Below are 27,996 nucleotides of genomic sequence, written 5' to 3'. Positions count from 1 at the left end.
GATTACTGTATGCTACCTGGGGTAGAAATAATGAGTCTACTGAATGAGAAGCAAACAAAAAAAAAAAAAAAAGCATAACACATTTTGAACATCAATTTTTTTCCTGGCTAGAAAGTCTCTGGTTTAATCTTTAATTTTCTTAACTCTATGATTAAAGTTTATGTGGCTAAAGCCAAAGTCGCAAAGCTAAAATTAGTTTTCGTTCAAAACATTGAATGTAGACAGAGCTGAAGGTTTTATATCCTGAAATGGCTGGCCTATGGTTTTAAAGACATGCAGATACCTTCATTACCATCCAACATGAGCGGCCTGTCAGTCTTATTGCTTGCAGTACATTGCTTCACTGTGTCGCTGACTAGATGGATGTAGAATCTGGGTACAAACATGCCAGTGGCACATACTTGACATACCACTGTTTCAAACCCAAACCTGCCATTTCCTGTGAATTACAGTGTCTTCTTTTATGGAAAATACCAACCAAGCAAGCATCTTAGAGACCAAAATCAAGCAAGATTCTGTCACACATCTGAACAAATCACCAAGCAAGACATACACGTTGCCTATGAATGTTGGGTGATACATATACAGGTGCTGGTCATAAAATTAGAATATCATGAAAAAGTAGATTGATTTCAGTAATTCCATTTAAAAAGTGAAACTTGTATATTATATTCATACATTACATACAAACTCATATATTTCAGATGTTTATTTTGTTTAATTTTGATGATTACAAATGACAACAAATGAAAATCTCAAATTCATCATATCAGAAAATTAGAATATTGTGAAAAGGTTCAAAATTGATGGCCCCTGGTGCCACACTCTAATCAGCTAATTAACTCAAACCACCTGCAAAAGCCTTTAAATGGTCTTTCAGTCTAGTTCTATAGGCTACACAATCATGGGGAAGACTGCTGACTTGACAGTTGTCCAAAAGACGACCATCGACACCTTGCACAAGGAGGGCAAGACACAAAAGGTCATCGCTAAAGAGGCTGGCTGTTCACAGAGCTCAGTGTCCAAGCACATTAATAGAGAGGCGAAGGGAAGGAAAAGATGTGGTCGAAAAAAGTGTACAAGCAAGAGAGATAACCGCACCCTGGAGAGGATTGTGAAACAAAACCCATTCAAAAATGTGGGGGACATTCACAAAGAGTGGACTGCAGCTGGAGTGAGTGCTTCAAGAACCACCACACACAGACGTATGAAAGACATGGGTTTCTGCTGTCGCATTCCTTGTGTCAAGCCACTCTTGAACCACAGACAGCGTCAGAAGCGTCTAAAGAGAAACAGGACTGGACTGCTGGTGAGTGGTCCAAAGTCATGTTCTCTGATGAAAGTAAATTTTGCATTTCCTTTGGAAATCAAGGTCCCAGAGTCTGGAGGAAAAGAAGAGAGGCACTTCATCCACGTTGCTTGAAGTCCAGTGTAAAGTTTCCACAGTCAGTGATGGTTTGGGGTGCCATGTCATCTGCTGGTGTTGGTCCATTGTGTTTTCTGAGGTCCAGGGTCAACGCAGCCACATACCAGGAAGTTTTAGAGCACTTCATGCTTCCTGCAGCTGACCAACTTTTTGGAGATGCAGATTTCATTTTCCAACAGGACTTGGCACCTGCACACAGTGCCAAAGCTACCAGTACCTGGTTGAAGGACCATGGTATCCCTGTTCTTAATTGGCCAGCAAACTCTCCTGACCTTAACCCCATAGAAAATCTATGGGGTATTGTGAAGAAGAAGATGCAATACACCAGACCCAACAATTCAGAAGAGCTAAAAGCCACTATTAGAGCAACCTGGGCTATCATAACACCTGAGCAGTGCCACAGACTGATCGACTCCATGCCACGCCGCATTGCTGCAGTAATACAGGCCAAAGGAGGCCCAACTAAATACTGAGTGCTGTACATGCTCATACTTTTCATGTTCATACTTTTCAGTTGGCCAACATTTCTATAAATCCTTTGTTTTTATTGGTCTTCAGTAATATTCTAATTTTCTGATATGATGAATTTGAGATTTTCATTTGTTGTCATTTGTAATCATCAAAATTAAACAAAATAAACATCTGAAATATATGAGTTTGTATGTAATGTATGAATATAATATACAAGTTTCACTTTTTAAATGGAATTACTGAAATCAATCTACTTTTTCATGATATTCTAATTTTATGACCAGCACCTGTAGCACTAACTCATGAGCAATGGATTCCTGGTATGTTTGACTAACATCTTGGGCTTTCTAAAGGTGTTCACCTTTGGGCATAAGCTACCTTTCAATCCACTCGGGGAGTCATCTAGTTGTGCAGCGTCTACTAAAAAAAATTTTAAGCTGACAATGGAGGATGCAAGAGAAAGTCTAAGTCTTAAGGTTACTATCAATAAAAACATAACCAATATTCCAAATTATTGTTTTTTTAAGTCAGAAAAAAATCTATTGTCATCATTTCGGTGATCCTCTACTTTGTGCAAACCCTCCAGTAGATTTTTTTTCAGTCCATTGAGCTTTGTTATTCATGGTATTTTTTCTTGTATTTAACCAAATAAATAAAGAAGAAATGTGTCTGATAATGGCTGCTTATAACATATGTTAAAGTTTTTTAAAACACTAAAATGCTCAAACATATTGCAGGAAAAAGACCAAAGAGAGGACTCTGGTCCCGTTTCTCACTGGCTAAAAACTCTTTAAGCCACTAACAGTTTTAGTGGCAGTGGGAATGGTTCATTGACCCATGGCAAGCGACTCAGCAAGGGGCCCAGATTAAAACCGCCTTCAAACAACTTGGCACCAATCAGCATACAGTGCCCAACAAACCTACGTCACAACATTACACTAGTCGCATCTGATCTAACAAGCCAAAACAACTCTGCTTGCATGTGATAAACATGGCGCAGCACCTGTAAAGAGAGAAGGACAAAAGAGCCAAACAATAAAGCAAACTATTCTCTGGCTCATTTCCATGTTGGTCTCCATTATTTCAGTGGGAGAGAGGCTTTAAAGTAGCCAGCTTTAAGAAGTATAACGTACTGTACCACAGAGTAGTCCCATTACATTGTTCTTCCGAAACTGTGCCGAGAATGGTCCAAGCACGGTAAGCAAGATAACTGTTGAGTATAAATGGAACTGAACTGAACTGGACCATGCCAGACACAACCGAACCGCGCTAAATCTAGCACTAGTTTAACAGTAAGGCTCAGCATGGTTCAGTTAAGGGTGGATTATAGTTCTGCAACCGCACACATCAAATGTCACGAACTAGTTTTGCTGGTATGCTTCTGCAACGGCGGTCTGGAATTTCTAGGGAAGCACAGCAGTTTCCCGTTAAACCGCTAGGGGGAGCCTATTCGAGAAGTCGCGAGAACTTAGGCGGATGGTCACGAGAACTTCTTCGACTGCACCAGCGGGAGTGTTTATTTTCAAAAACAACATGTCTCAGGCATCGTACAAGTGGTTGTACCCCTAACCTCCTCGATCAACCTTTCGTCGTGGTTATCCTTTTTTGTTATTACTCCTCGGTTTTTAAAAATGGCGCGACCCGGCACCGAGTCGAAAACAACTACCACACAGACAGCCAGAAAGACATACATGGACATCACAGCTTTTTTTTTTGTCTGCGCACTTCCACTTGAGGTCGCTCACAGAGACAGATTTGACGGTTGCAGAGGCTTGGCATCAGAAGTATAAATTGGCCTTTAATGCTCAGTTCCCTGATAACAAAGAAAGCATGTGCCGACCGCATCATCTCCTAATTACAGTCAGCTTACAGTCACGGTTTTCCGGCGTTTGGCTGCCCGTCCCAAACCAGCTCCTGTTCAATCCATGTCAGCTGCCTAAATGAAAGCTACCAAACTTTTCTTAGCTTAGAAAATACATATATTCAGCTGCTTATAAAAAGCTCTATGTTGGAAACAGTATTTACTCGTCTACCTTTACAGATATATGAAAATGATAGAAACCCCACCGTTAGGGTTAAAAATGAAGTTTGCTCACCACTGTTGTTGACTGAACACAAATACTTTTACAGCCATGTTAGAACAGGGTCACCCAAAACTGCCTCCACAAGACTGGGAGCATGAAAACGTTCAGAACGTCTTGGTAGGTTGAAGCTTTAAGAACTACTTTCACTGGCACTAAGAGTCCAACACATGAAAAACAGGCCGATATCCCATTTCCCTCTGGATTAAACTTTAGTCAACACAGTGTGGTTGAGCAAGTGTTGTTATCTAAGGAACTACCAAACAGGAAACCCATCTCCAGTCAAATGGTGGCATGGTTTACACCACTACATCAACACTTTTATTTGAACTTGGTGAGGTAAGCTTGGATGCAGCTCCTTTGCTGAGGAGCCACTTGAAGCACTTTATGGGCTACACTGTTCTTAAACTAAACTAGAGACCACATAAGGTTGGGAGGTCTAAAGCCACTGAGTCTGTGGAAAGTTTTCGATTATGCACCACAGCATCCATTGACCTCTTAGTTTGTGTGACCCACCTTCAAAAATTCTTAAAGAAGCAATCTGCAAGCTTAGTTGGTGAATTTTTTACACCTACTGCATTATAAGTAGGGGAATTCAATGATATGAAGACATGGCCATTCCCTTCTGGCAATATAGTAGGCATACATGAAGATATGCAGAACAGTGCCTTTTACACGATTGAATTTTCAAAGCTAAAGTTAGCATAGTAAGAGTTGCATCCAAGTTAAAATAATTGACTGCATTCATAGTCTTGGATACATACATCATGGTTCAGTTTTAAATGCAATTAAAAATACAAAGTTTAAAACCAGCAAATTAATTTAAAGGAAAACGACTTGCATGTGACAAGGACTGCCTTCTTCATATAGTGGCCATGCTTTGGTTCCAAACAGACAAAGAAGCCTGTGGGAAACACCACGGACTCTAGCAAACAATTAGCCACAACTAAAAGACTCCCAAAAAATGATAGTTTAAAAGCATAACTGTTAGCTTCCAGGTGCAATTGGTTTTCTCTGTTCACATCAAAATTGCTGTGTTGTTTTTACAATTTGGGGGGAAAAAATGACTTGGCGTCTGATTTTCCTCCAAACCAAAGTCATAATTTCTTTAATGAGGCTTTTGTGGGAAAAAAGAAGGAAACTAGAGCAAGAGTGTGTGCGCTCTGTGTTTTTTTTGTTGCACGTTTGAGGCAGGGAAAGCGAGAGACGGGGAGAAATAGAAAAGGGGGAGAATGAAAGTGGGCTGAGACCAAGGCCAGCAGATGCAGGGAATGAAAAGCTGGCTGTGGTAAAGTGGAGAGAAGGTGATGGGAAAGCTTGTGGGAACAGACGCTGAGCTTGAATCCCTGTAGCCTCTCTTGGCTTGGCACAAAAACAGCACACACCCACCCCCTTTTCAGCTTAGGCATGGCCCAAACAGCCTGGCAGCAAAGCAAAGCGCTTCCACTTAACCATATCAAAGTCAGACCGGCGCTGCGCTTCAAGAAAATAAAGACAAACTTTTACCCTAGAAGTCGCATAAGCAGCCTAGGAGAGAAACTGCACCACATGCTTATCGGTTATCTGGGTAAACTGTAAAGAAGTCAGAACTCTGTGATTGCAGAACAAGGCTTTGATGGGCATAAAGGAGGTGAAGCTGGAAATGCAATGCCAGCACAGTTGACAGGCCCTTTAAAAGTAGTCCTGGCACGTAGAAAGCTGGTGGGAGACTTCAAAGACTGTAGAGCTGGTGCTTTGTTTATTTACTCCGATATATATCTGGCAGGTCCACTGTGGGTGGCACTGATAACCTTTGACCTTTTTATCAACAACAACCTGAAAAGGAATTTTCTAAGATCAGCAGCCTGGCTCTCATGTTTCAGCTGTAGTGAGCCCCACCAAGCAGAAAGGACATGCACACATGCATGGATAAGCAAAGGTAAACATATGGATGGGATAAAGTTTCATTGAGAATTTTGCCAGAGACTGGAATCACAGTGATCCGCTCTAAAATTATTAAAAACTGAAAATCTGATCTCACCAATGTTCCCAAGCTTCACCAATTCTTCAAACCCTTCACAATTTAGGGTTGTGAAGCTTCAAGAATGAAAGCTGTATTTTCTACAGACTCATTGTGATTTTTCTGTCAGGCTGCTACATTCAAACAGTAAGAATTTAGCAAATAATATGTTGAAAATATTACAGCAAAGTTCTCTCTTCTGTGCGTCGGCAGATATAAGTGCGGTCAATCACACAGCAAGAGATCAACTGTGAAATGATTTACCAATTTACCAATATTTTGGAAAATAAATAAATCTACAGGAAGAGCTATCTGTGCTAATCAAACTAATCCCTAAAAAATTAAAAGACATTTTAAAATAAACTCTAATCATGTCTTGAAATATTATCAAAATATCTGTTTCACTGCAGAACAAAAGTATTTAACCCTTATATTATGTTGAAAAATGTTACATTGATTGTGCTGCAGGTCATTTTGACCTGAGATGTATAAATCTAGTTAGAACAGTCAAAAATCTAGTTTTCGCCATGTAACAGTTTTATTTTTGATTGGATAAACATTTCAATAAGTGACACAGGATTTTTTTTTTTATTCCAGCAGTATTTTTGAGAACTGTTTAGTTTAATGACAGAAAAGCTAATTAAAGCTTCTATATACAATAAAATTCGGGGTGTCTCGATTCAATATGATACAAATTTTGCAGCTTTGACTGCAACGTTGACCTGATACCAATATTGACCTGATATGATATCAAAATGAACCAAGTTTATTTTCTTTACTCATTTTGTTGTGCAAAATTATAGAAAGGCCTTATACAGGTGCTGGTCATAAAATTAGAATATCATGAAAAAGTTGATTGATTTCAGTAATTCCATTTAAAAAGTGAAACTTGTATATTATATTCATACATTACATACAAACTCATATATTTCAGATGTTTATTTTGTTTAATTTTGATGATTACAAATGACAACAAATGAAAATCTCAAATTCATCATATCAGAAAATTAGAATATTACTGAAGACCAATAAAAACAAAGGATTTATAGAAATGTTGGCCAACTGAAAAGTATGAACATGAAAAGTATGAGCATGTACAGCACTCAGTATTTAGTTGGGCCTCCTTTGGCCTGTATTACTGCAGCAATGCGGCGTAGCATGGAGTCGATCAGTCTGTGGCACTGCTCAGGTGTTATGATAGCCCAGGTTGCTCTAATAGTGGCTTTTAGCTCTTCTGAATTGTTGGGTCTGGTGTATTGCATCTTCTTCTTCACAATACCCCATAGATTTTCTATGGGGTTAAGGTCAGGAGAGTTTGCTGGCCAATTAAGAACAGGGATACCATGGTCCTTCAACCAGGTACTGGTAGCTTTGGCACTGTGTGCAGGTGCCAAGTCCTGTTGGAAAATGAAATCTGCATCTCCAAAAAGTTGGTCAGCTGCAGGAAGCATGAAGTGCTCTAAAACTTCCTGGTATGTGGCTGCGTTGACCCTGGACCTCAGAAAACACAATGGACCAACACCAGCAGATGACATGGCACCCCAAACCATCACTGACTGTGGAAACTTTACACTGGACTTCAAGCAACGTGGATGAAGTGCCTCTCTTCTTTTCCTCCAGACTCTGGGACTTTGATTTCCAAAGGAAATGCAAAATTTACTTTCATCAGAGAACATGACTTTGGACCACTCACCAGCAGTCCAGTCCTGTTTCTCTTTAGCCCAGGCAAGACGCTTCTGACGCTGTCTGTGGTTCAAGAGTGGCTTGACACAAGGAATGCGACAGCAGAAACCCATGTCTTTCATACGTCTGTGTGTGGTGGTTCTTGAAGCACTCACTCCAGCTGCAGTCCACTCTTTGTGAATCTCCCCCACATTTTTGAATGGGTTTTGTTTCACAATCCTCTCCAGGGTGCGGTTATCTCTCTTGCTTGTACACTTTTTTCGACCACATCTTTTCCTTCCCTTCGCCTCTCTATTAATGTGCTTGGACACTGAGCTCTGTGAACAGCCAGCCTCTTTAGCGATGACCTTTTGTGTCTTGCCCTCCTTGTGCAAGGTGTCGATGGTCGTCTTTTGGACAACTGTCAAGTCAGCAGTCTTCCCCATGATTGTGTAGCCTATAGAACTAGACTGAAAGACCATTTAAAGGCTTTTGCAGGTGGTTTGAGTTAATTAGCTGATTAGAGTGTGGCACCAGGGGCCATCAATTTTGAACCTTTTCACAATATTCTAATTTTCTGATATGATGAATTTGAGATTTTCATTTGTTGTCATTTGTAATCATCAAAATTAAACAAAATAAACATCTGAAATATATGAGTTTGTATGTAATGTATGAATATAATATACAAGTTTCACTTTTTAAATGGAATTACTGAAATCAATCTACTTTTTCATGATATTCTAATTTTATGACCAGCACCTGTATATTGATAATATTTAAACTGAAAATAACTATAAACAAAAACAGGCAAGAAAACAACTCAGCGGTTTATCATTAACTAAATGGTTACAAAAACTTTAAACAGAAGTGGAGTGTTTCCATCAGTTGGCTGATATCAGAGATTTTATATTCTGATATTAGATTTTTGGCTGATATCACACCAATGATTGATACATTTGGACATCCCTTATAGATTTTTGATAGTAAACAAATATATTTATTGGATTTACAGAAAATATCAGAAAATCGTTTATTGCTTTTTTTTTTATATTTTAGGAAAAAATGAAATCTGTATCAGTAGATCAGCACTTTAATAAACTAATCCCAGAAAAAAATCTTTAATTTATAAATTTTCAAGTATATGCTTTTCATGGTCTCATTTAGCTCACTGAATTTTTAAGTATTATGCACAAACATGCAATTAATGTAAAATAATCTGTTTAAAATACTGATAATGTGGTAATCACGCCTAATCTGCAAAAATAGAGCTAGGCAAATGTGTGAATAATGAGCTTAAAATGAAATTACTGCAGGCTGATGTGTTTGCATCTGTCAGGTCATGCATCGCCTTGATCTACTAACCCAGTGCCCCAGAGAATGGGAGCTGCTTCCCCCCTCCACAGCTGGGGGAGCATTTCCCTGACTGAACCCCATCCAACAAGATCTGCAAGTATCTGTACTCCCAGATGCTCCAACTCACCTCTGCAAAACTTCAACAGAAAGAGCGGCTCCTCAGCAGCGTCTCTGCGCGTCTACCTGCGCCTGTCCACCCATCCGTTTAAAAAAAACAAAACAAAAAAAACAGACAGAGGAGAAAGTGCGTCCTCGCATTCAGCGCTGAAGCTTAATATAAAAATGCAGGTTGATTTTTTTTTTTTCCCGGAAATGCTTTTGAATAAAAAAAAAGGAAATCTTTAACCCAGGAGAAGCATGCAGGAGTGAATATGTTATCGCCGTTCGGGTTTTCTAATCAGACGTTGGAGCCAGACATGCACACACAGCAGCAAACACTCAGCCGACCCCTCATGCATTCCAGTTTGTCAGAGGAACTCCTCCTCAACAAAGGCGGACCAATCAGAGGCCAGAGATGTCACCGAGTGGGCGGGGCCAGCTGGTTCCCTAACCCAGATCTTAGAAGAATGACCCTGAGACTCCATCATGTGGTGGGGGTGGTGGGCTTTGACAGGAGATCATGAGTCTTTCTTGCTGTGTTCTGTTCAAATAAAAATCAGACCCAAAAAAATATGTCTAATTCAAAGCATTAGATATATAAAAAAAAAGATTCATATTTATTTTATATTTCTATCATGTAAGTGTTAGTGTTCACACCATATCTCTCTTAAAATGCAATTGGATATAAAATAAATTAATAAATTTGGTCAGTTAAAAGCACATTGTTTAGTGTAATAATACAGCCATTTCTTCCCCGCTGCCATTAGACTGCTGAATGTTGTGTAAAACATGTGGAGAAAAGAAAATCCGGGACTTAAGGGTTGTACATTAACATGTGTTGGTGTAAATATTGAAAAAAAAAACTTTATTAAAGTATTGGTACAATTTCCTGATATTAAACATTTTTTGCCCTGCAGTGTTTCATTCTGCAAATTTCTTTCATGACTTAATTCCAAGAGCTTTATAACCAGCAGACACCAGCAGTCTTGCTGAAAGTAAAATAAATTGATGATACAAATGAAAATTTTTGTTCAACAGAAGAACTCTGGTATAACTAATTCCTGATTTCTACCATCCACAACTTTAAAATCTAAAATCAAAGCAAGCCATTTTATTTTAAAGTTAAACATAGACACCATACACAACAATTAGTAAAACTTCTTTGTTTTCTTCTGGAAGAAGGTTAATTTAGCTTTGCGTCATTTCCAGAGACCCAGAGTCCTGCTTGTTTTTTTATGCTTACATTATTCAAAACATACAATTTTTAAAATGGATACTGAGTCAATTTATCTATCTCAATCAGCAATTATAATGCAGACCAATGCAGGCAAATGGCTCTTTGGGATTGGAACTGGGCAACCCTGCTGTGTTCCGTCCCTAGATGAACAAGCTAACACTATTTTTAAGGCTTAAACAGAATAACCTTTTTTCTATTTCAGGAAAGGGCATCCTAATCACTCTGCTCATATTTCAAAGTAACTTCTACCTGGGTTTTATTATCTAGGATTACACAGTTTAACAGCCATGCATTCAAGAATGTTTTTCTTTGGAAACTGTGCAGCAGGCAAATTCAATCTGTTGAAAGGAATCTTAAAAAAACAAACATCTCCATCTTTTAGAACTGTGAGCAGCATAAAACACAGGTGCTGCTATTTAAGGCAGAGAAAATAAAATATGTTTCTGCTGCTGAATTTTGAGGAGTGACTCATCCTAAAGTGCTTCTGCCAGCATAATTGGACTCTATAAGTGGTTATGTTGTTCCGCTTAGTCCATACAAATTCAATTCACCTCGCCCTTCCGCAAAGCGATGGGAGCAGAAAATCACTTGTCCTCTTTAATCCATCATTATAAAAAGACAGATTTTTTTTTAAACTAACTTACACCATTAACCTTAATAGGAAGGATCAGAGGTGCTCATGCATTCGGTTAAATTACTTGAAAAATTAACTTTGCTGTGGGATGAAGCTGTGTTATATTTGTTGACAATGAACAGATATTTTGATGCATAACCTTCCTGAAAGAACTTTGTCAGAAGAACGTTGCAGAAATACATATTTCATCCCATTACATTCCACATCGTTCTGTCCCTTTTAAATATTCTGGGAGCTCTGCAACATTTCTATAACCTTCAGCTTGAACACCAGTTTCCACACTTCCACAAACACATCTCCTCTTTCTCTCCTCCTCAGCTGTTGGAGAAGCCAGCTTATAATTATGGCTATCATCAGCAGCCACTGACCAGCAGCTATATTTATGGGAGAAGCAACATGTTCAGACGCACTGAAAAGAGAACAGCATAACTAAAGAAAACAGGCTGCAAGTTAATCCTTACCCAGAACCTGTTAATAGGGAACAGGCATTTTAACAGTGGATCTGTCTGAGTGAAGTTTTTATATATATATATATATATATATATATATATATATATATATATATATATATATATATATATATATATATATATATATATATTCATAAGATTTCTGGAAAAGGTGAATATATAATACATTTATTTTTTTATTATGCAGTCATAGATGCAGTAAAATTATATAAAAACCAACAAAAAATATAACATGGGATACAAATAATAAATAAATGAGCAAGTAGAGCCAGACAAAATAGAGCCAGAAAAGCATAAAAACTGTAAAGAAAAAAAAAAAAAAGAAAGAAAAAACATGAAGAGAGAACAATTAACCTTTCAAATTATTTTCTAAGAGGATAATTTATATGCATCAAGATAATAATCTGTTCAATGTGTATTTGTATTGTAAACATGCGTTATTTAATATATTCATCAATAATCAATAATTGATTAATGCACCAAATGACAATGTAATCAACGGATTTAAAAATTAAATTATATGCTTAAAAATATTCATAATATGGTTTCTTTTGCATTTATATTTGTAGATTTTTTATTTTGGTCCGTACAATACCAGACCTTGCCAACTATTTTATAATGTTTGTTTGATTAAATCCATTTTTAAATAAAAAAATAAGCAGTTATCATATGCATCATATTTAAGTAGTCTTTATAACAAATCGTTTTTCTTATGCTTCAGTTGCATCTTTCCCTATACATTTCTTTTTGAAACTGCAAAACTTTCTCACCTGATATTCAATGTTTCATAGCATTTCTATGTGTTTGACAGTCAGAGAGGATTCAGTTACATGCTGCATGCTGCACTGAGAACCAGACACGCACTTTAGCTACTTTGGGCTCTAATGACAGCTGGTATATTGCAGGTGGAGTTTCTTCCTTGAAGGCACAAATACAAGGCACACATAAACAATTGGATCAAACTAAAAGTCATAGAAGAAATACATCTTTTTTGTTTCTCCTCCTCCAGTTCTTTTGTTTGGAGCATAGCTCATTCATGCAGCAACTAAAAACACATGCGTTTTGAATGATTGCAGTGTGTCCTAGTGTTCAAATGTTGTTTACTAGCTGCAGTGCATTTTAGCTCTAAACACAATGGCTGATGCCACTTCTTGAAACTATTATTGAGTTGCTAGCAGCAAAATAGAAAATATTAATATGTCTGCTCCCTTTAAGAATTAGCAACATCTGTCTTAAGGCTCTCTGCAGTTTGGTGGTTTCAATATACACCTCAGATCAGCACAAATGTCGTTTATATTAAATTATGAATTGAGATTTTGCAGCAATGAAGTGTATGTTTTTTAAAGGGAATATACAGATTTTTACCTTCAAATGTTGATATTCACAGCTGCTAATGATATATTTTACTCCAGTCCATTTACAGTAGAGTCCTGGACCTTTTAGTGTGATCGAATCCACCATTGTTTGAAGATGATAAAAACGCACATTATAATTTTAGTTTTATCATTTATGCATTTAAACAAAGAACTACCAACACACTAAGCCAGATTACTGAACCCTAACTGAAATTATTTTACTTATTTTTCCACCGCTGGAACCTTCGTGCTGTAATATAATAGTGCTCTCCACCTTACCATTGTGGAAGCAGAAAAGAAAAGAAGTTAATTTAGCTAATTATGCCACAATTACACTTGTTTTTGATTCATTTTGCACCAAGGTTGTAGCCTTTTACATACTGGCATATGGATGATGAATGGACTGACAGACAGATGGATGGATGGATTTGTCATCCAGCCCACATCATCAATTACATTATTTATTTTAAGGTATAATTTAGATTTAAAGTCCTTTCATTTAAACAGACACTCAACTAAACGATGGAAATTCAATTAAAAGTAAGCATCATGCTGGTAAGGGGAATACCAATGGAACCAATGAAACATCTCATCACCAGACTCTTTCTAAGGTTCTCCAGCAGGTTCTTCCTCTTGTAAATATTCCTGGGTGGTCCGCTACGCTTCTTGCAGTGAACAGAGTTACTTCATTGGGAAAGAAGGTCCAAACCAACACTTGTAAACCTTACACGCCCTGTGTTGCCCTCAACTGTGTCATAGCAACTAAAGGAAAGATTAGCAGAAAGTAGATGCTTTAGGTAAACAGCACCAACCAATAAAAACTGAGCCTTTCTATTCTATTTACACCAATTCTACTTCGATTTCAATACAAAAGGCATAATTCTGCAGTTGCATCACCTGATTTACTTAATGCTGCACCATTAAAATTCACTTTAAGTAGCAAAATGCAAAGCAGGCTTCAAGTGTCCTCTCTCTCTTTCTCTCTCTCTTTGTATTCCCTTGGTATTCTTGAAGGAGGAGCTGCAGAAAATAATAACTGCTGGAGTGTGTTGAGGCTAAAGTAGGTCAGTGGAGCTAACTGTCAGAAGTAGAGAGGAGAAGCAGGGCAGTGTGATACTGGCTGTAGTATGTCCCTTTAGGTCAGAGCCTTTCCCATCGTGAACGACCAAGTGACGCACAAATGATGTCTGTCATATTAGTCCGTGCCTTGTGTGTTTTGTGTTGCGTGGACAGGCAAAGGTAGATGCTGCCTCCAGACAGTGGAAGTGTATGCTTAGTGGGAGTGTTATCAATCCTGTGTTCATCATAAAAGGTCATGCTGATGAGCTTAGAAATTAAAAAGTTAAAGGTACATGTTTTAGCATTTTACTGTTAATACAAACATCCCAGCATGTGTTTTTCACAGATTAAAAGCTTTTTGTTGGCAGGAAGATTTGCTATTTTTCCACCATGTCAGGCTCACTACTGGTAAGTGAAAATGCGGACAAGCACGTAGGAAGGCCTTAGCTAAATATATCAGCAGAATGATTGACAATTAGGAAGACCACTTAGTTTGATAATGCACCCGGAAAAAGAACATCCTCCACTATACCTTTAAGGTCAAGCTGATAGACAGCCATAGAAATTGACTGCTTTATGAACCTGATGTACTGCTGCAGGGAGAGCTCTTCAGGGTTGTTATAATCACATTGCACATTTGAATCACAGTTTGGCTGTAAAAATCTTTCATCCACAGGAAAACATCTATAACGAACCCGAATGTTATGTATAAGAAGCAGCTTCATTCATAAAGTATAATTCCAAGGAAAAAGTAATAAATAACACTTCCTTCCAATGAAAAAGCCGTGGTCTAAAATACAAATATCAGGGTATTACTACTTCCTATCCCTGAACATATATTTAAAATTAGTCTGGTTTCAGTTAAGTAATGAACAAAATATCTCTTGACAGATTCTTCATTTAATGAAAGATGCCCTTTTTATACAGCTTTGGCATTACAGCTATAAATACAACACACTGGATGTCACAGTAATGCAAGTAGATCACAGAATAAAGACGTTATCCACTGCCTGAGTAATCTCTGCTTATTTCATATCAAACAAGGATCGCTTCCAGGACCTAAATATTCACTTAGCCTGATCCTGTCACGACTCAGAACAGAGGGACCCAATGTTCAAGCAGGACTAATCAGAGATCTACGAGTCCAAAGACAGTTCAGGCAAACCATTCAGATGGGAACAGGCAGGCACAGTGGTTGAGAGGCAGAACAGGTCAGGATCAGGAAATCAGAAACACCAAGGAACTCTGAAAACACACTCACCACTGGCTAGAGCGAATGAGAATAATCTCGCCTGATGACTGGATGCAAGCTCCTTAAATAGAGGCAGGAGCAGGTGGATCAGATGAGCAGTGATGAGAAACTGAGCAGAGTTAGACAGGTGAATGGAACAACTAATTAAGCCAGTCATCAGTGCCAAGATCATGACAGATCAACGCAAATGCATACTTGGAAAACCTAACTTGGGTGTAAAGAATACTGCTGTACTTTCACTACTTAGCAAAAAAGGAGCGCATCTGCACAAGGAGGATGTTAGTGTACTCTAACCAAACAAACAGAGAAAAATGAGTTTCTGCCCCTTCACCATCTGTTTTATAGGGTATAAGGGGAAAAAAACATCTGTTTTTTTGTCCTCAGTTTCCAACCATCATTGTGTGAGAGGAGATTTTCTGCACAGTTGAGCATGATATTCTAGGCTTTTATACCTTTTGATTGTTTTTAATATGAATTATGTACATAACAATCTTTTTTTCTGATCTACAGTTGGAGTATTATACAGGGATTGTTGAAATGTATACTATATGCAGTTTGGAGGTGTGTGTTCAGAGAGGTACCCAGCCCTTACTAATCTCTGTGTCCAAGGACCCTAATCATCCAACTGTATTAGGTGATGTGGAAATAACTAACTCATTTCATCTGCTTATATTAGATCTTTTTGGGTGTAGACAGAATATACTGGAAGCATACAAACAGCATATTACCAAGCTGCTTTGAATATTTCAGTAACTTAGAGGCCTGCCTTCCTGCTTTTGGAAAATCCTTATATTCATTTACTAGGTTTTTGCTGCAGTTGTTAAAGTATGTCAGACTGCTTTTTTTACTTGTAAAATATTTAGTGTTTTATTTGATTAGATAAAAAGTAATTTGGATCAAAATAAATATAAGAAAAATGTAAACTTGTATCTCCCATTGCAGCGTTAATTAACTAAAATATCAATATTATCAAAATACTCAGATTTATGAATTTGTTTGCAGCTTTAGATAAAAAATGCTCCCTCTTTGTGTAAAATTGATGAAAAAGGCTTATCTGTAGGGACTAGGGGTAAAATTGGACTACATTATTTCATAAAACTGAAATCTATTAGTTGATTGTAGAGTAAGGTACCTGCTTCACTCAGCTTTTCTCCCTCTCTTTGTCTGAGACACTTTAATCTCAGGGATGTTTGATTTATGCAGCTGAGGTAAACCTTGAAGGTCTTCTCAAGGTGAATGTGTCACAGAGACTCTGGAACATGCAAGCTCGGCTAAATCTAGTCCCCACTACTCAGAGCAGAACAGTATAGATTACAAGTCGTAACAGCAAGAGTGATTCAGATCTGTGGTAAGAACCATTATCACTGTATCCCCTCTTTACAACTGTTAGAAGTGATATATAAATGCCATGAAGCTTCCATTATATTATGCTGTCCTCCCTGGTTTCCAGTCCATGGAGCACGGTACACTCTGATCCAGTGCTTTGGCAGGCAGCGTGTCTGCAAGGAGGAGGATACTGTTTCCTTCGCTTCATGAGCCAAGTACAGACAAGACTTGGAAAGAGAAAATGGATTTGTGAAATGTAAGCTTGCTCCTAGGATGTCTGCCTGTTCACGTTCTCCACACCAGGCTACTTGTTTGCTTAAAAAATGTGTATAAACCTTGTCAGATAGCAACAGTTTGGTCTGAGATATTTGGTTCTTGTCAGAATGATCAAACATGTTCTGTAGGAGTGAAATAAATGTTCTATTGCCATAAGAATTACATTGATCTCATCATAGGGCAGCTCATTCTATCTGTTTCCAGAACAATCAAACTCAAACCAGAAATCCAGCAAAAGTTTACAGCTGACATGAAAGTGGGTCCTTTTAAGCTTTTAAATGCCCCTTCATCTGTGACTTTGTTACCAAAGTAATGCTGTTCTTCCACTCCAATCATTTGATACAAGAAGAATGGCTGAAAGATGGGAAATAAATCCTAAAGTGGCACCTGGGCCCTTAAAGAACAGCCTCCATGTCTTGTCAAGCTATGATTTATGTGTATATTCTTTAAATCTCTGCTGCTTTTGGTGACAAACTTAAAAGGAAACCCCTCGGGCGAAGCAGAGACTGAAGGCAGAGGACATCAAAAGTGTGGCTTTGTTAAGGTGTGGAGTTACCTTAGAGCTTCAGCAGCTTCTCAACTGGGGTGAATACACAGATTTTGTAAGTTTAACAACAGTTGACTTAGAACTGCTCCAGCAACTTTTTATTTGCTCATTTGACACTCAACCAACTATTTAATTACAGGTTCTCTTAGCATCATTCTGTTATGTATATAAATCTTGTCTGTCCGCACAATAAATTAAGAGCTGTCAGAGGATGCCAAAGACATAACTGTACAACAAAAACATGCTTGGTGAGTTGAAGACAACGGCTGGTGGAAATGTTTGGAACACAGTTAAATACAAATTTAAATTATTAGAAATTAAACATTTTTGGAGAAGGACCCTTCCTGAACCACTGCCAGGAGTAGATCACCCTGTAGTTGTTACATCAGCCCTTCATTCCAGTACAATTACGTGTCGTAACTTCAAACCTGTCATTTCAACTCGATTGCATCATAGTCATTCAATATTACCTGAGGGGGTACAGGCTTACCCAGTTTACACAGAAATTCAATCTAAGCTCCAGCTGCAGGTATCAGTACACACCTTGAAGGGGATTGTTGAATATCTAAAGGATTCAGAAACCGCAGCCAACAAGAAAACTGTTCCCTACTTGATAAAGATGAATGTTGAATGAAATATAAAGGACATCTACACAATTAAGAACAGGGGGACGGTCTTCTAGCACAGGTATTGAAAGATAGGGTTTTTACGAGAAAGACCTCTCTGGAGGTCTTTTGATATGTAAATAAAGTCCATATATGTACGTTTAAATCTCTGTGAAAACCCAGTTTATCTGTAAAGGTTTTAAAAGCCGCTTTCCCATTAAAAACCTGGGTTTTTCAAAGCCGGGTTGACCCGCTAACAATCGGCTTTTCGCTCTTTCCCCATGTGACCGAAAAGCTGGGTCTGCCTGCATTGCCACTGTCCCCCAACACTTCGTATCAGATGACAGCATCATGCTGGGTGAGCGCTGATGATGTTGCCAGTGCGAAAGAAATCAGGGAAGTAAAAAATGAAGAGCCACATGGACAGGAGCCAGTGCATGGACAGTATTCTTTATCATTTCTCTCTTTTTATCTGTTTGAATCCCTTTCCAGCGCTGTGCCATGTTTATGCAATGTAAACAGAGCTGTTTCAGCTTGTTAGATTAGAAGCGCCTGCTTTGTTGTGTTGACATCTGTATGTTGCGATCAATGTTACCAAATAATTTAGTGAGTCTGGTGTTCAGGCCGATCAGAGCCGAGGCGATTTTAACGTGGGTCGCTTAACTCCGGCTTGTTCTCTGGGGCTTCGGCATCTGGGACACTCTGGGTGGCGCCTGCATCTCCTTGGCAGCCGATTGGCTGGATCCTATGTTGTTTCTATGGAAATGGACTAAACTCATAAACAAGGTAAGTAACTCACATAGATAATCATCCTCCATCAGATTATCATGGTCGCTTACATGTCTTTTTTCCAACCAGAGTTTCCAGTGATGGGCGGTGCCCAGCCGTAGCCACTCATACCTCGCACCAACAGCCCGTCCACTCTGTTTCAGTAAACGCTTTTGAATTATCCCACTGTCTGTTTGCCTTGAATCCTGGGTCCTACGTTCCGAGCTTCTGTGACACAATTAAACAAACAACAACATACACTGCAGAAAGGTAAGAGAGCTGTAGATAAACAGCCAACCTACTGAGATATTGAAGGGAAAGTGGAAGTCTGACCCTAGTTAAGCTACATGTTGTCTGATCTCAGGGTGGAATATCGACTGGTTGGGTGGTAAGAAAGCTGTTGTTAAGAACAAGCAATAAAAAGATTTATATGGATGGGACACAGCAAATGGGATGAGATGACAATGAAATGTAGCTTTTTGGCCAACATGCAAAGTGCTATAGCATCTGTAGAGAAAAGTTAACACCATGAATGGTAATCTCTAGAAAAGAGTAGGAGCTAAGACATCTAATACGTTCTTAAATATGCAGCCACACCTAAACTGAATGATTTTAATATGTATTTTGAGAGAAAGAGAAGCATTTCAGAATGACCACATTACAAGGCATATATAAGACAAACATTAAAGGATGATAAACTTCCAATGGCAGCAGGACAATCTTTATCTACACACTAATCAAAAGGGCATTTCTGAGTAGAATCTGCTTCCTTTGTGCTTTTTTGAACTTTATCTAAAGTTCAGCCTGTATCTTAATAATCCTGTAGTGTTTTCAGCAGCTTTTTCTCACTCGTGACTGAAGGCAGCTCCTCATGCTTTTTGACCTGACCCAGTTAGTAAAACACTGGCTTATTTAGACACAAAACAACCTGCCAGGTCTAACTATGACTCCATCGATCTCAAGTTCAGTCATATTTTTTTACCGTCATTAGAGTCCTTCGCTTGCCTCTTTCCTCTGGGACACCCTGGTCTCAAGTTTTTCTGCACACAACCGTAAAATTAGACCAAAATCAGCCTCTGAGTTCTTATAAAGAGGAAGTGGCTCGTGTTAAAGAAGCCATTGTGATATTTCGGTCTCAATGCACCTCCTGTGCACGTTTTAGCCAAGTGATGCTGTTTTTCAACAGAAGCATGTTTTTTTTAAAGGTACATTTAACTTGTGTGGATGTGTGATAAAAGTGTTATACAAAGCAGTGCTGTGTTTGTCTTAACTTGTGTGTGAAAGCACATTGGAAATTCTACTGGAGTTCCTTTTAGCTGTTGTGCATGCAATTTTTGGGGTTCATGCAGAGGTGTTTTTTTGTTGTTGTTGTTTTTCTTTAGAAATGTGAAGACAGATCTGTATCTCACTAAATTAATCTTTTTGAATGAAATGTATATTTCTTTTTAAGTTGATCAGAGTAGTTAAGAATCTGTCATTATGAACCTATGAAATGTTTTCCAGGGAAGAACATATGACACGACAGATAATGTAATGATTCCTATCTGTTTCTGCCTTAGAAGCTGCTGTGTACAGTCCCGTAATGCCACTCCTGGCTTCCTCTCCTGCACTGGCAATTAGGTCTTAGCAGATACACCTGAGGTAGCTCTAATTAACTTGGGAGGAATACTATATATTACTGGCTCTCTCAGTGGGTAATTGTAAAAAAAGTATTTCTTGAAAGCTGTTCACGGGAGTAGACCATTCAGCAATCTTTGTAGAACCTCCTGATATCGACCTGACTCGTTCCTGTTTTCTCCTGCCTACCTTGCCCCTGTCGGCTACTGATCTCTGGACATCTACTGCCTGCTTTGCCCCATGACCAAATCTGTTTGCCTCAGCCCCTATCTGGATTGTTCTGTCCTTTGTCTATATGACCCAACCCTGGACCTTGGATCTGCCTCTTGCCTCTGTTTGTATGGAAACTTCTGCCTAGTTAGAGTGCCTTCCATTTTGTCTAGCCTTTCTGGAACCTACTCACTTAGTGGACTACTTGTATGTGCATGACTTCTTAGACTGACTATGACTTCTCTGCAAGCCTTAGACCTTTCTGACACGCACAAGATTTGAATCAGTCAATCAGTGATACGAATCATTGACATTGGGCAAGTGATCAACCATCAGAGCATATGTAAAGTCCCAGCTATCAAGAAGTGATTCAAATTCCTGTCAGTTCCTGTTCCTGCAACACTAATTTAAGTTTTGATCAGATACTTCAAACTGCAGGCTCTGCCCTCTGTCCCAAGCTCATATCCCTTCACCCTACCACTGGGGTCAACAGGTAGAACATTATCCACAGTAGGACAGGAGCTACAGACTGCTTTGATAAATCTGAACAGGCTAGAGCCTCACCAACATAATCACTAGACAGACATGCAAATTTATGCTACCGGTATACAAGTGGAACAACAGCATTCAGGAAAAGAAGTACACACACATATATATATATGTAAATGTAAATAATGGTGGAATCTCTCCATTAAAAAAGCCAAAGCATATTAACATGCATACATATCATGTCATGCAAAGAATTGTTGACAACTGTATAGCTCCTTCCAACAGGTAAGAATGTTAGGAGGTCCCTAAGCTAAATGAATGGGTGCTAAGAAGCCCTAGTCCTAGCTTCACAATGACTTCCACCATGACTTACGTGTCCTTTCTGATTTGAGGTATTCAGATTGAGCCAACCTTTTAAAAAACGTTTTAACTTCTACTGCTTGTGTTGGCTTAACTTTGGGTTTTCGAATTAAAACAAGTTCACTAACCACTAACTATTTTATTGTTCATGAACATGCACAGTCAGGAGATTAAAAACTCTTCAAAACTCACAGTTTGAGAAATAACAGTGGCATGACCAGAAAACCAACTGTCCTTTAAACAAAATCTCAACTAACTTTTCTCGGGCCAAATTAGGATTATACTATCACAAACTTAAATCTGCACTGTTTCCTGGACCCTATTGGGATGGTGGGATTTTGACATTTTTGCTTTTTAATTTCAGTTTGCACCACTTTTAGATTTGATGTAAAGAAAAAAAAAATAGATACCGGTACATGAAAAAGCCCCTCATGGCTGCGGTTAAGAAAGGTAAAGGATCTGTGATGCTTAAACATTTTAAATAGATATTTGTTGATAAATAAATTAATTAATTAATTGATAAATAAATAAATAAATAAATAAATAAATAAATAAATAAATAAATAAATAAATAAATAAACTGGTTCAAAGCTTGTATTCATGAAAAAAACAGTCACCAAACGTTTTTAGGAAATTGTGTAATTGTGTATAAACAGAGGAGACGAGGGATAATAGTACCAGGGTCTATGGTTTATCTAGCAGTGCTGTCTCTCTCCATGACCAACCACATTAAATCTCAACCCTCTATAATACTGAAAATAACTGTCTTGAAGCAAAGCGTTTTTTATTTAAATCATTTTTGTTTGTAGACTTTTCTCAAGAAATAAAATGTAGAATTTTTTACACACATTCTTTTACGATTTGCCAGCTTTGGAGGCTGTTGTAAGTAACCTTAAAATTTTGCTGCCTTTTCCACATTGCCTTGTAAGATTAAACTGTTTAAAATCAGCAGAATATTTGTTCTTTAATCCTCAAAATCGTATTTTTCCATCTCTGTTCTCTGCAACTATTCACAGTTGAGAAAGTGATCCTGCTCAGTGATGCCAGTAGTCTAGATTTGGTGTCCTTCTGTGTTTTGTTGGCTGTGACAAAAGAGACACTGGAATCTGATTCAGGTAAAACAACTAGACTGAAGTACTTTACATTGAAATTCAATATGAATTTCCTTTGCACCCGACTAGCATGCTCCTTTTTTTGCCTGGATTCCAGCAAAGGTAACAATAATAATAAAGTGCAATAAAACATTACACTGGATTAAACATGTGATTTTTGCTGAAATCACATTCCTACATATAGATAGACCAATGTTGCCCATAAGTAGCCTTTATGTCATGGTTTGAAAAAGGCAGTCATCACCCTGTGAGCCTCATCCTCATGTCGCTAATGGCTTTAATGGCCTGAACTTGAACAGCAGACCAGCCTTTTTGCTCAATCCTTCATTCTGAATAGAAGTCACTGAGTAATAGGTTAAATTGACATCTTTCTGTGCCTATTCTGTTCTGTTCCGGTCAGGCTAAAAGCAGCATCTCTTAAATCCTAATCCAGCTCGATACTACAATCAACACTAGCCCTCCTTACTCAGCCAATTGTCTCCTAGAAGGTAGCAGTGATTGCAGACATAGCTCATATACTGTCCCTTTACTAAAGGTAAAGCCGAGGTCAAGATCAAACAAGGTCACTCCTGGAGTTTTTTTAAAGCTTTTTTGCATTTAAACATCTTACTTGGACCTGTTTGTGAAAATCTCTTTATTACACCACCTTCATCTGGCCTATAAGAAAAATAAAGACCTTTAATTTTAGCAAAAAATAACATTATAATAATTTAAAACATCTTTCATACCAGCAACTTAAGATCTTCATTAATTCCTGCTTCGCTTTTCAAATTTTGTAATTATTATTTGACTTACTGTAAGTATACCCAGGTTAAATTATAGTTTTGATTTAGTTCTTTAGTTCTTGCTTTATTATGCTTTTTTATAATTTGGTGTTTGCCAGGTGTTTTCTAGTTTATTTCTTTTTTGTTTTTACTATTTCAGTTATCTGATTTCATAATTACTTTCTGAGACTTCTGTTTCTCAGAATGCTTTGATAAAACTGGTAGATATGCATAAAAAAAGAACTAAAATACACTCATTGAAATAAGGTTTCACTAATGATTTTAAGTCTGCATATCTGTAACAGCTTCTCACTTGTGGTGCCTTTCTGCAAAGCATTTGACTCTATAGTATTGTTTTTCCCTTATATATCTAAAATTCTAAGCATTTTTCAGATGACCGTCTGCTGAACATGAAGATGATTTAACAGTTTAACCCCTTGTGGTCTCTCAACCACCAATTAAAAACACTGCAGTTAGAAAGCATCTACTGAAAATTTATAATACAGCTAATGATTAGAAAAAGAAATAGGACAGCCATAATATATTCTTATTTAGCTTCACCAAGTGTAAAAATCTTGACTATTCAACACAAAGCAACACTGGATAATTTCCATCGCTAATCCAGAGAGCTAATTAGAACAGAAAATATAAGTGGTCCACATTCTGCAACCTTCAGATGTGTCTATGAATAAACACACTGATGCCTGCTGGCCAACTTTGCATGGATCTGTGAGCTCTGATTGGCTGGTTGGCTACATGGAGTCATCTGGCTGTGCATCTCCTGTCTGAGCTGTTCAAGGCGAACGTCACATTACCGCCAGTGAGAATCAGTGAAAACTGGGTCAGAGAAGGCATGGTTATACAGATAATATCCATTTATGAGATTTCCTTTTAAGATTTCACAAGAACTATTGAATAAATCCTTCATATAAATGTATAAAAATAAGAATTTGAACGGTGCTCTTCAGAGTGATATGAAACCATACAGCACTACTGCATTTGTAGAGCCCTGGTTGCTTGGTGGCTGAATAATCAATCAATCAATCAATCAATCAATCAATCAATCAATCAATCAATCAATCAATCAATCAATCAATCAATCAATCAGTCAATCAACTTTATTGTCATTGGGTTGGAGGGGGGCTGAGAAGGAGAACGGTTTACTGAGCTTAGATCAATGGTAACTAATTTTGGAGGAACTATTAACTCCAAGGATGAGCAGTAAAATAGGTTAAACTGTTGTGCGTTCACTGTAGGTCAATTCATCAACTCTCCTCCTACTGACTCTCTTGCATGGTAGCCAGCATGTCCTCCAGAAAAAAGTATCAAAGTAATTTCTACTTAACTTTATCAGAAGTTATTGAAAATATCAAGGAACTTTTAATTATTGATCATTGACTCTGTGTTTCCCTGGGGCATATATAGGATGTGGCACAAAAGCCTGTATCTTTTAGAAACTGTCAAATCAATGTGTTGATGCAGATGTGTTGTCAGTCAGAGAAATGCTATAATAGCCCCCATCTTCAGTCGAAGAAAAAATAGTAAACTGGTTTTTGTGGGAGGGAAGGAAAGAAAATGCCCTTTATGTTCTAAGATGTGAATATGTAGTCTGTAAATAAATGTTATAAGGACTTAAACTGGAAATGTGAACTTTGATCTGATGAAACAAAGATGAATTCTTTTAGCAACAAGATACCCAGGTGGGTTGGACAAAAAACAAAAGATATATGTGTGTAAAAGGAAAAAAAATCTACCTGTGTTAATCTGGAGGAGCTGTAATGCTGTGGGCTTGTTTCTCTTGATTTCTCTTTCATAAATCATTTAAACCTTTTAAGAGTTCATGGCATCATCATCATAAAAAAAAATGTATTGAGAATATTCTTTTCTGAAGAAGAGAACTGAAAGTAAAAAAAAAAAAAACTGAATTAATTCCACAAATAAAGAAAAAAGGTACATAATCGTCTCCCTAACTGAGAAACAAATGTTCTTAGATCTGTCGTGAGGCCGCAGAGTTTAAAGCATGCTAAACCAAAACTGAAAAGACACACCTCTTTCAATTTCGGTTCTCCTGTTCACATAACAAATAACCACACATTGTTTGGCATTTCTGGTTGTAATGTTGGGTTATTTGTACTTATTATTGTTTTGGCTTTCAAGTTTATACGTTTTAATTGAGTTTATAATTAAAAGTTGTCAATAATGCCTGAGGGACAACAGAAAAATAACCCAACACTGGTCAGATTTTCAGAAACAATAATATCTAAGAGCATCTGATTATTCCACTCCATAATGTTAAATGACTAACAAACATAAAAATATTTCCTTCAGTTAGTATCCAGCTGAAGGTCACGACCCTTTCAGCTTCTCCATGACCACAGCGGCATACAAACTCTCGCAGAAAGTTGAAAGTCAGTGGTTATAAAAACCTTGCTTTAAACATCGGCCAGTTATACAAGAACACCCACGCTGCAGAGGGCAGAGCTACTCTCTGCTTTCTAAAATAAAAAAAGGCTGATTTAAAAAAAATCCTGAAAAGAGGAACAGGAAACACATAGTAAACAGAATTATTTATTAGAAAAATTCACCTTCATGCAAATATTAACAGAAATACGACCAGCAGCACCTCAAATTACTCATGTTTTTCATCCTGCTAAAAAAAGTGAAGTCTATTCAAGCACATAGTGATGAACCCCACCTACACAGCTGAGGAGATCTCTCTGGGCCAGCATTCAAGCATCACTTTTACCCTTTTATTCACCCAAACAACAACTTCAAGTCACAAACCAACCATGACCTTAGCGTACAGACCGAGCAGCTGCAGCAGCCCACCAGCAAACTTGTTTTCCAACACTTCCCAGCTGACCCCATGGTTCTCCTACCGTCTTCATAGAAGACATCCTCTGCTTCTTCCCGCATCATCTCATCCAGGTCATCCTCTGGAATGTCGGTCACAGCCATCAGTATTCCTCTCCGTCCGACTTCCTCGGCTAGGGTCAGAAGAGAGCGTCTGGGCTGTAAAAGGGAAACAACGGTGGCCCGGGGCCTCTTCACTCCGATCCACCAACAGGCTCCTCACACAAGCAGGGAAAGGACTGGGAGTGAGCTGAGCGAGCTTCAGCTGTCTCTTCACACAGCAATCTGTGTGTGTGTGTCAGGTGAAGAGTGGGTGGGTGGCTTCAAGAGAGGACACCCAGCAACCTTCACTAAGTTTCTGCAATAGTGCAGATTTCATAACATCCTGTGCAAAAGCTGAAGTGAGAGTGTGCTGTTTGGAGAGCACTTGTTTGAGTTAGTATGCGCATGTGTGTGTTTGTAAGAGGAGCATCAGTGGTGCGTGTGTGTGTGTGTGTGTGCGTCCATATCTACCATACAGCTCTCCACAATGAGTCAGCTCGAGTGTTCGGTGATCAACAGGAATAATTAGATGACGTGTTTTGAGCCAACACAAACATGAGAAGGTGTGAAAGTGTGTGTTTAACACGGTGTGAGAGATAAGAGGCGAGGTCTGCCGGCCATTCTTTTACAGCCCAACAGGACCCAGGGGATAACACTGACTGCTCGCTCTAGTTTTCATTTTGCCCACTTGAAGGGGGCTCCTGCAGTGCTGGTCTGCTGTCAGTGAAGGTTTCCCTAGAGCTGACTAGAGAATAATTTAAATCCAGCAGATTGCTTATAAATTATGGTAAACAAAAGATCCTCAAATGCTACCGCGACAGTATTCGTACCATTAATACCTCAAGCTCTGCAATTAAAATTGCAGCAGTAAGTGTACAGTAGGTAAAGCTCAGTATTATTATCCATGAACATATCTGGCTGTGGAATCTTTCAAAAATGTAAAGGCACCCCTTATTAATCCTTCAATTGTTTCAAATGGGTAGTTGCCATTTCTGAGTGAATGTGAATATAGATTATTTTTTATTTTATTTACATACATTTAAAAAAAGGTAGACTCAATTATCTTCCTCCTTTTTGCAAAATACTCTTTTCCCTTAGATTCTATCCTGTTTCCCTGACTCACCCGATTTATACAAACCAATCTGAAACTGAAAATAGAAACTAGGCCTCATGTCACTTCATTATCACATTTCCTTCAGACCTGCCCTGCTCTGTCACTGCTTCCCTTTAAGGCTGAAGCTCCTGGGAACAAACCGGGCAGAAAAGTCATTTTCCAAGGAAAGAGTACTGACAATGTTCGCACTTCAAGACAATCCACAGGTTGTTTCCAAAACTAATGTGAGGTTGTTGTTGACAAAGTATTTTGTTTATATTAAAAATGATGTGTTTTTTTCACAAAGGGTTATTAATAAAACTTGGGATTACTGTTAAACTGCCTAAACCGCAAATCAAATTAGTTTTATAGTTTTATAACAAAAGCACAAGCAAAACTCTGCTCATCTAACTGAAACTTCTCAATGCTGCAAGGATTTCACACGTGTTGCTGCAGTAAAAGCTGGTTTAAGCATAAGCACAAGCATACCAGGAAATGGTTTCAAACATTTAATCTAAATTTAAATTTCAGATGTTTTAGATAAGCAGAATAATTAGGAATCACTACAAGTCTTCTCCTGAAATATTTTAGGGAAAACATATTGATGATGTTTGGCTAAACCAGCCTTAAATTGAGGTTGTTAGATTCGTTTGGCACCATTAGTTATACTCAGCTACAAAAATGTCTTTGCTGGTTAATAATCTGGTTGACTGAATTGATCTAATTTCAGTTCAAGTTTAATGTGTTTTCAGAGACATTCTGTAGGTTTTTACTGAGACATATCTTCCACGCAGATTCTTTTTATTTGACTAAAACATTGTTTGATGAGTAGA

General features: G+C 38.1%; 1 protein-coding gene across 5 annotated transcripts in view; it reads right to left on the bottom strand.

Moving 5' to 3' along the window:
* ripor2 (RHO family interacting cell polarization regulator 2) overlaps window positions 1-27,996 on the bottom strand; it is a 99,047-nt gene that overhangs the window by 54,846 nt on the left and 16,205 nt on the right. The window contains exon 1 of one of the 5 annotated variants that reach the window (XM_038304064.1): window positions 26,055-26,351. The exons of 2 other annotated variants lie outside the window; for them this stretch is intronic. In XM_038304064.1, the coding sequence (XP_038159992.1) occupies window positions 26,055-26,133 (79 nt within the window). In that variant the 5' untranslated portion in view covers window positions 26,134-26,351. Of the gene's footprint in view, window positions 1-9,122; window positions 9,450-26,054; window positions 26,352-27,996 lie in introns of those variants that run through there. 2 more of the 5 variants (XM_038304066.1, XM_038304068.1) reach the window with 2 other exon arrangements.

The sequence above is a fragment of the Cyprinodon tularosa genome, unplaced genomic scaffold, assembly GCF_016077235.1.
Source record: "Cyprinodon tularosa strain WSP-4 unplaced genomic scaffold, ASM1607723v1 ctg525, whole genome shotgun sequence".
NCBI lineage: Eukaryota > Metazoa > Chordata > Actinopteri > Cyprinodontiformes > Cyprinodontidae > Cyprinodon > Cyprinodon tularosa.
The sequence above is the reverse complement of the archived record's forward strand: the minus strand, read 5'-3'. Positions and strand labels throughout refer to the sequence as shown.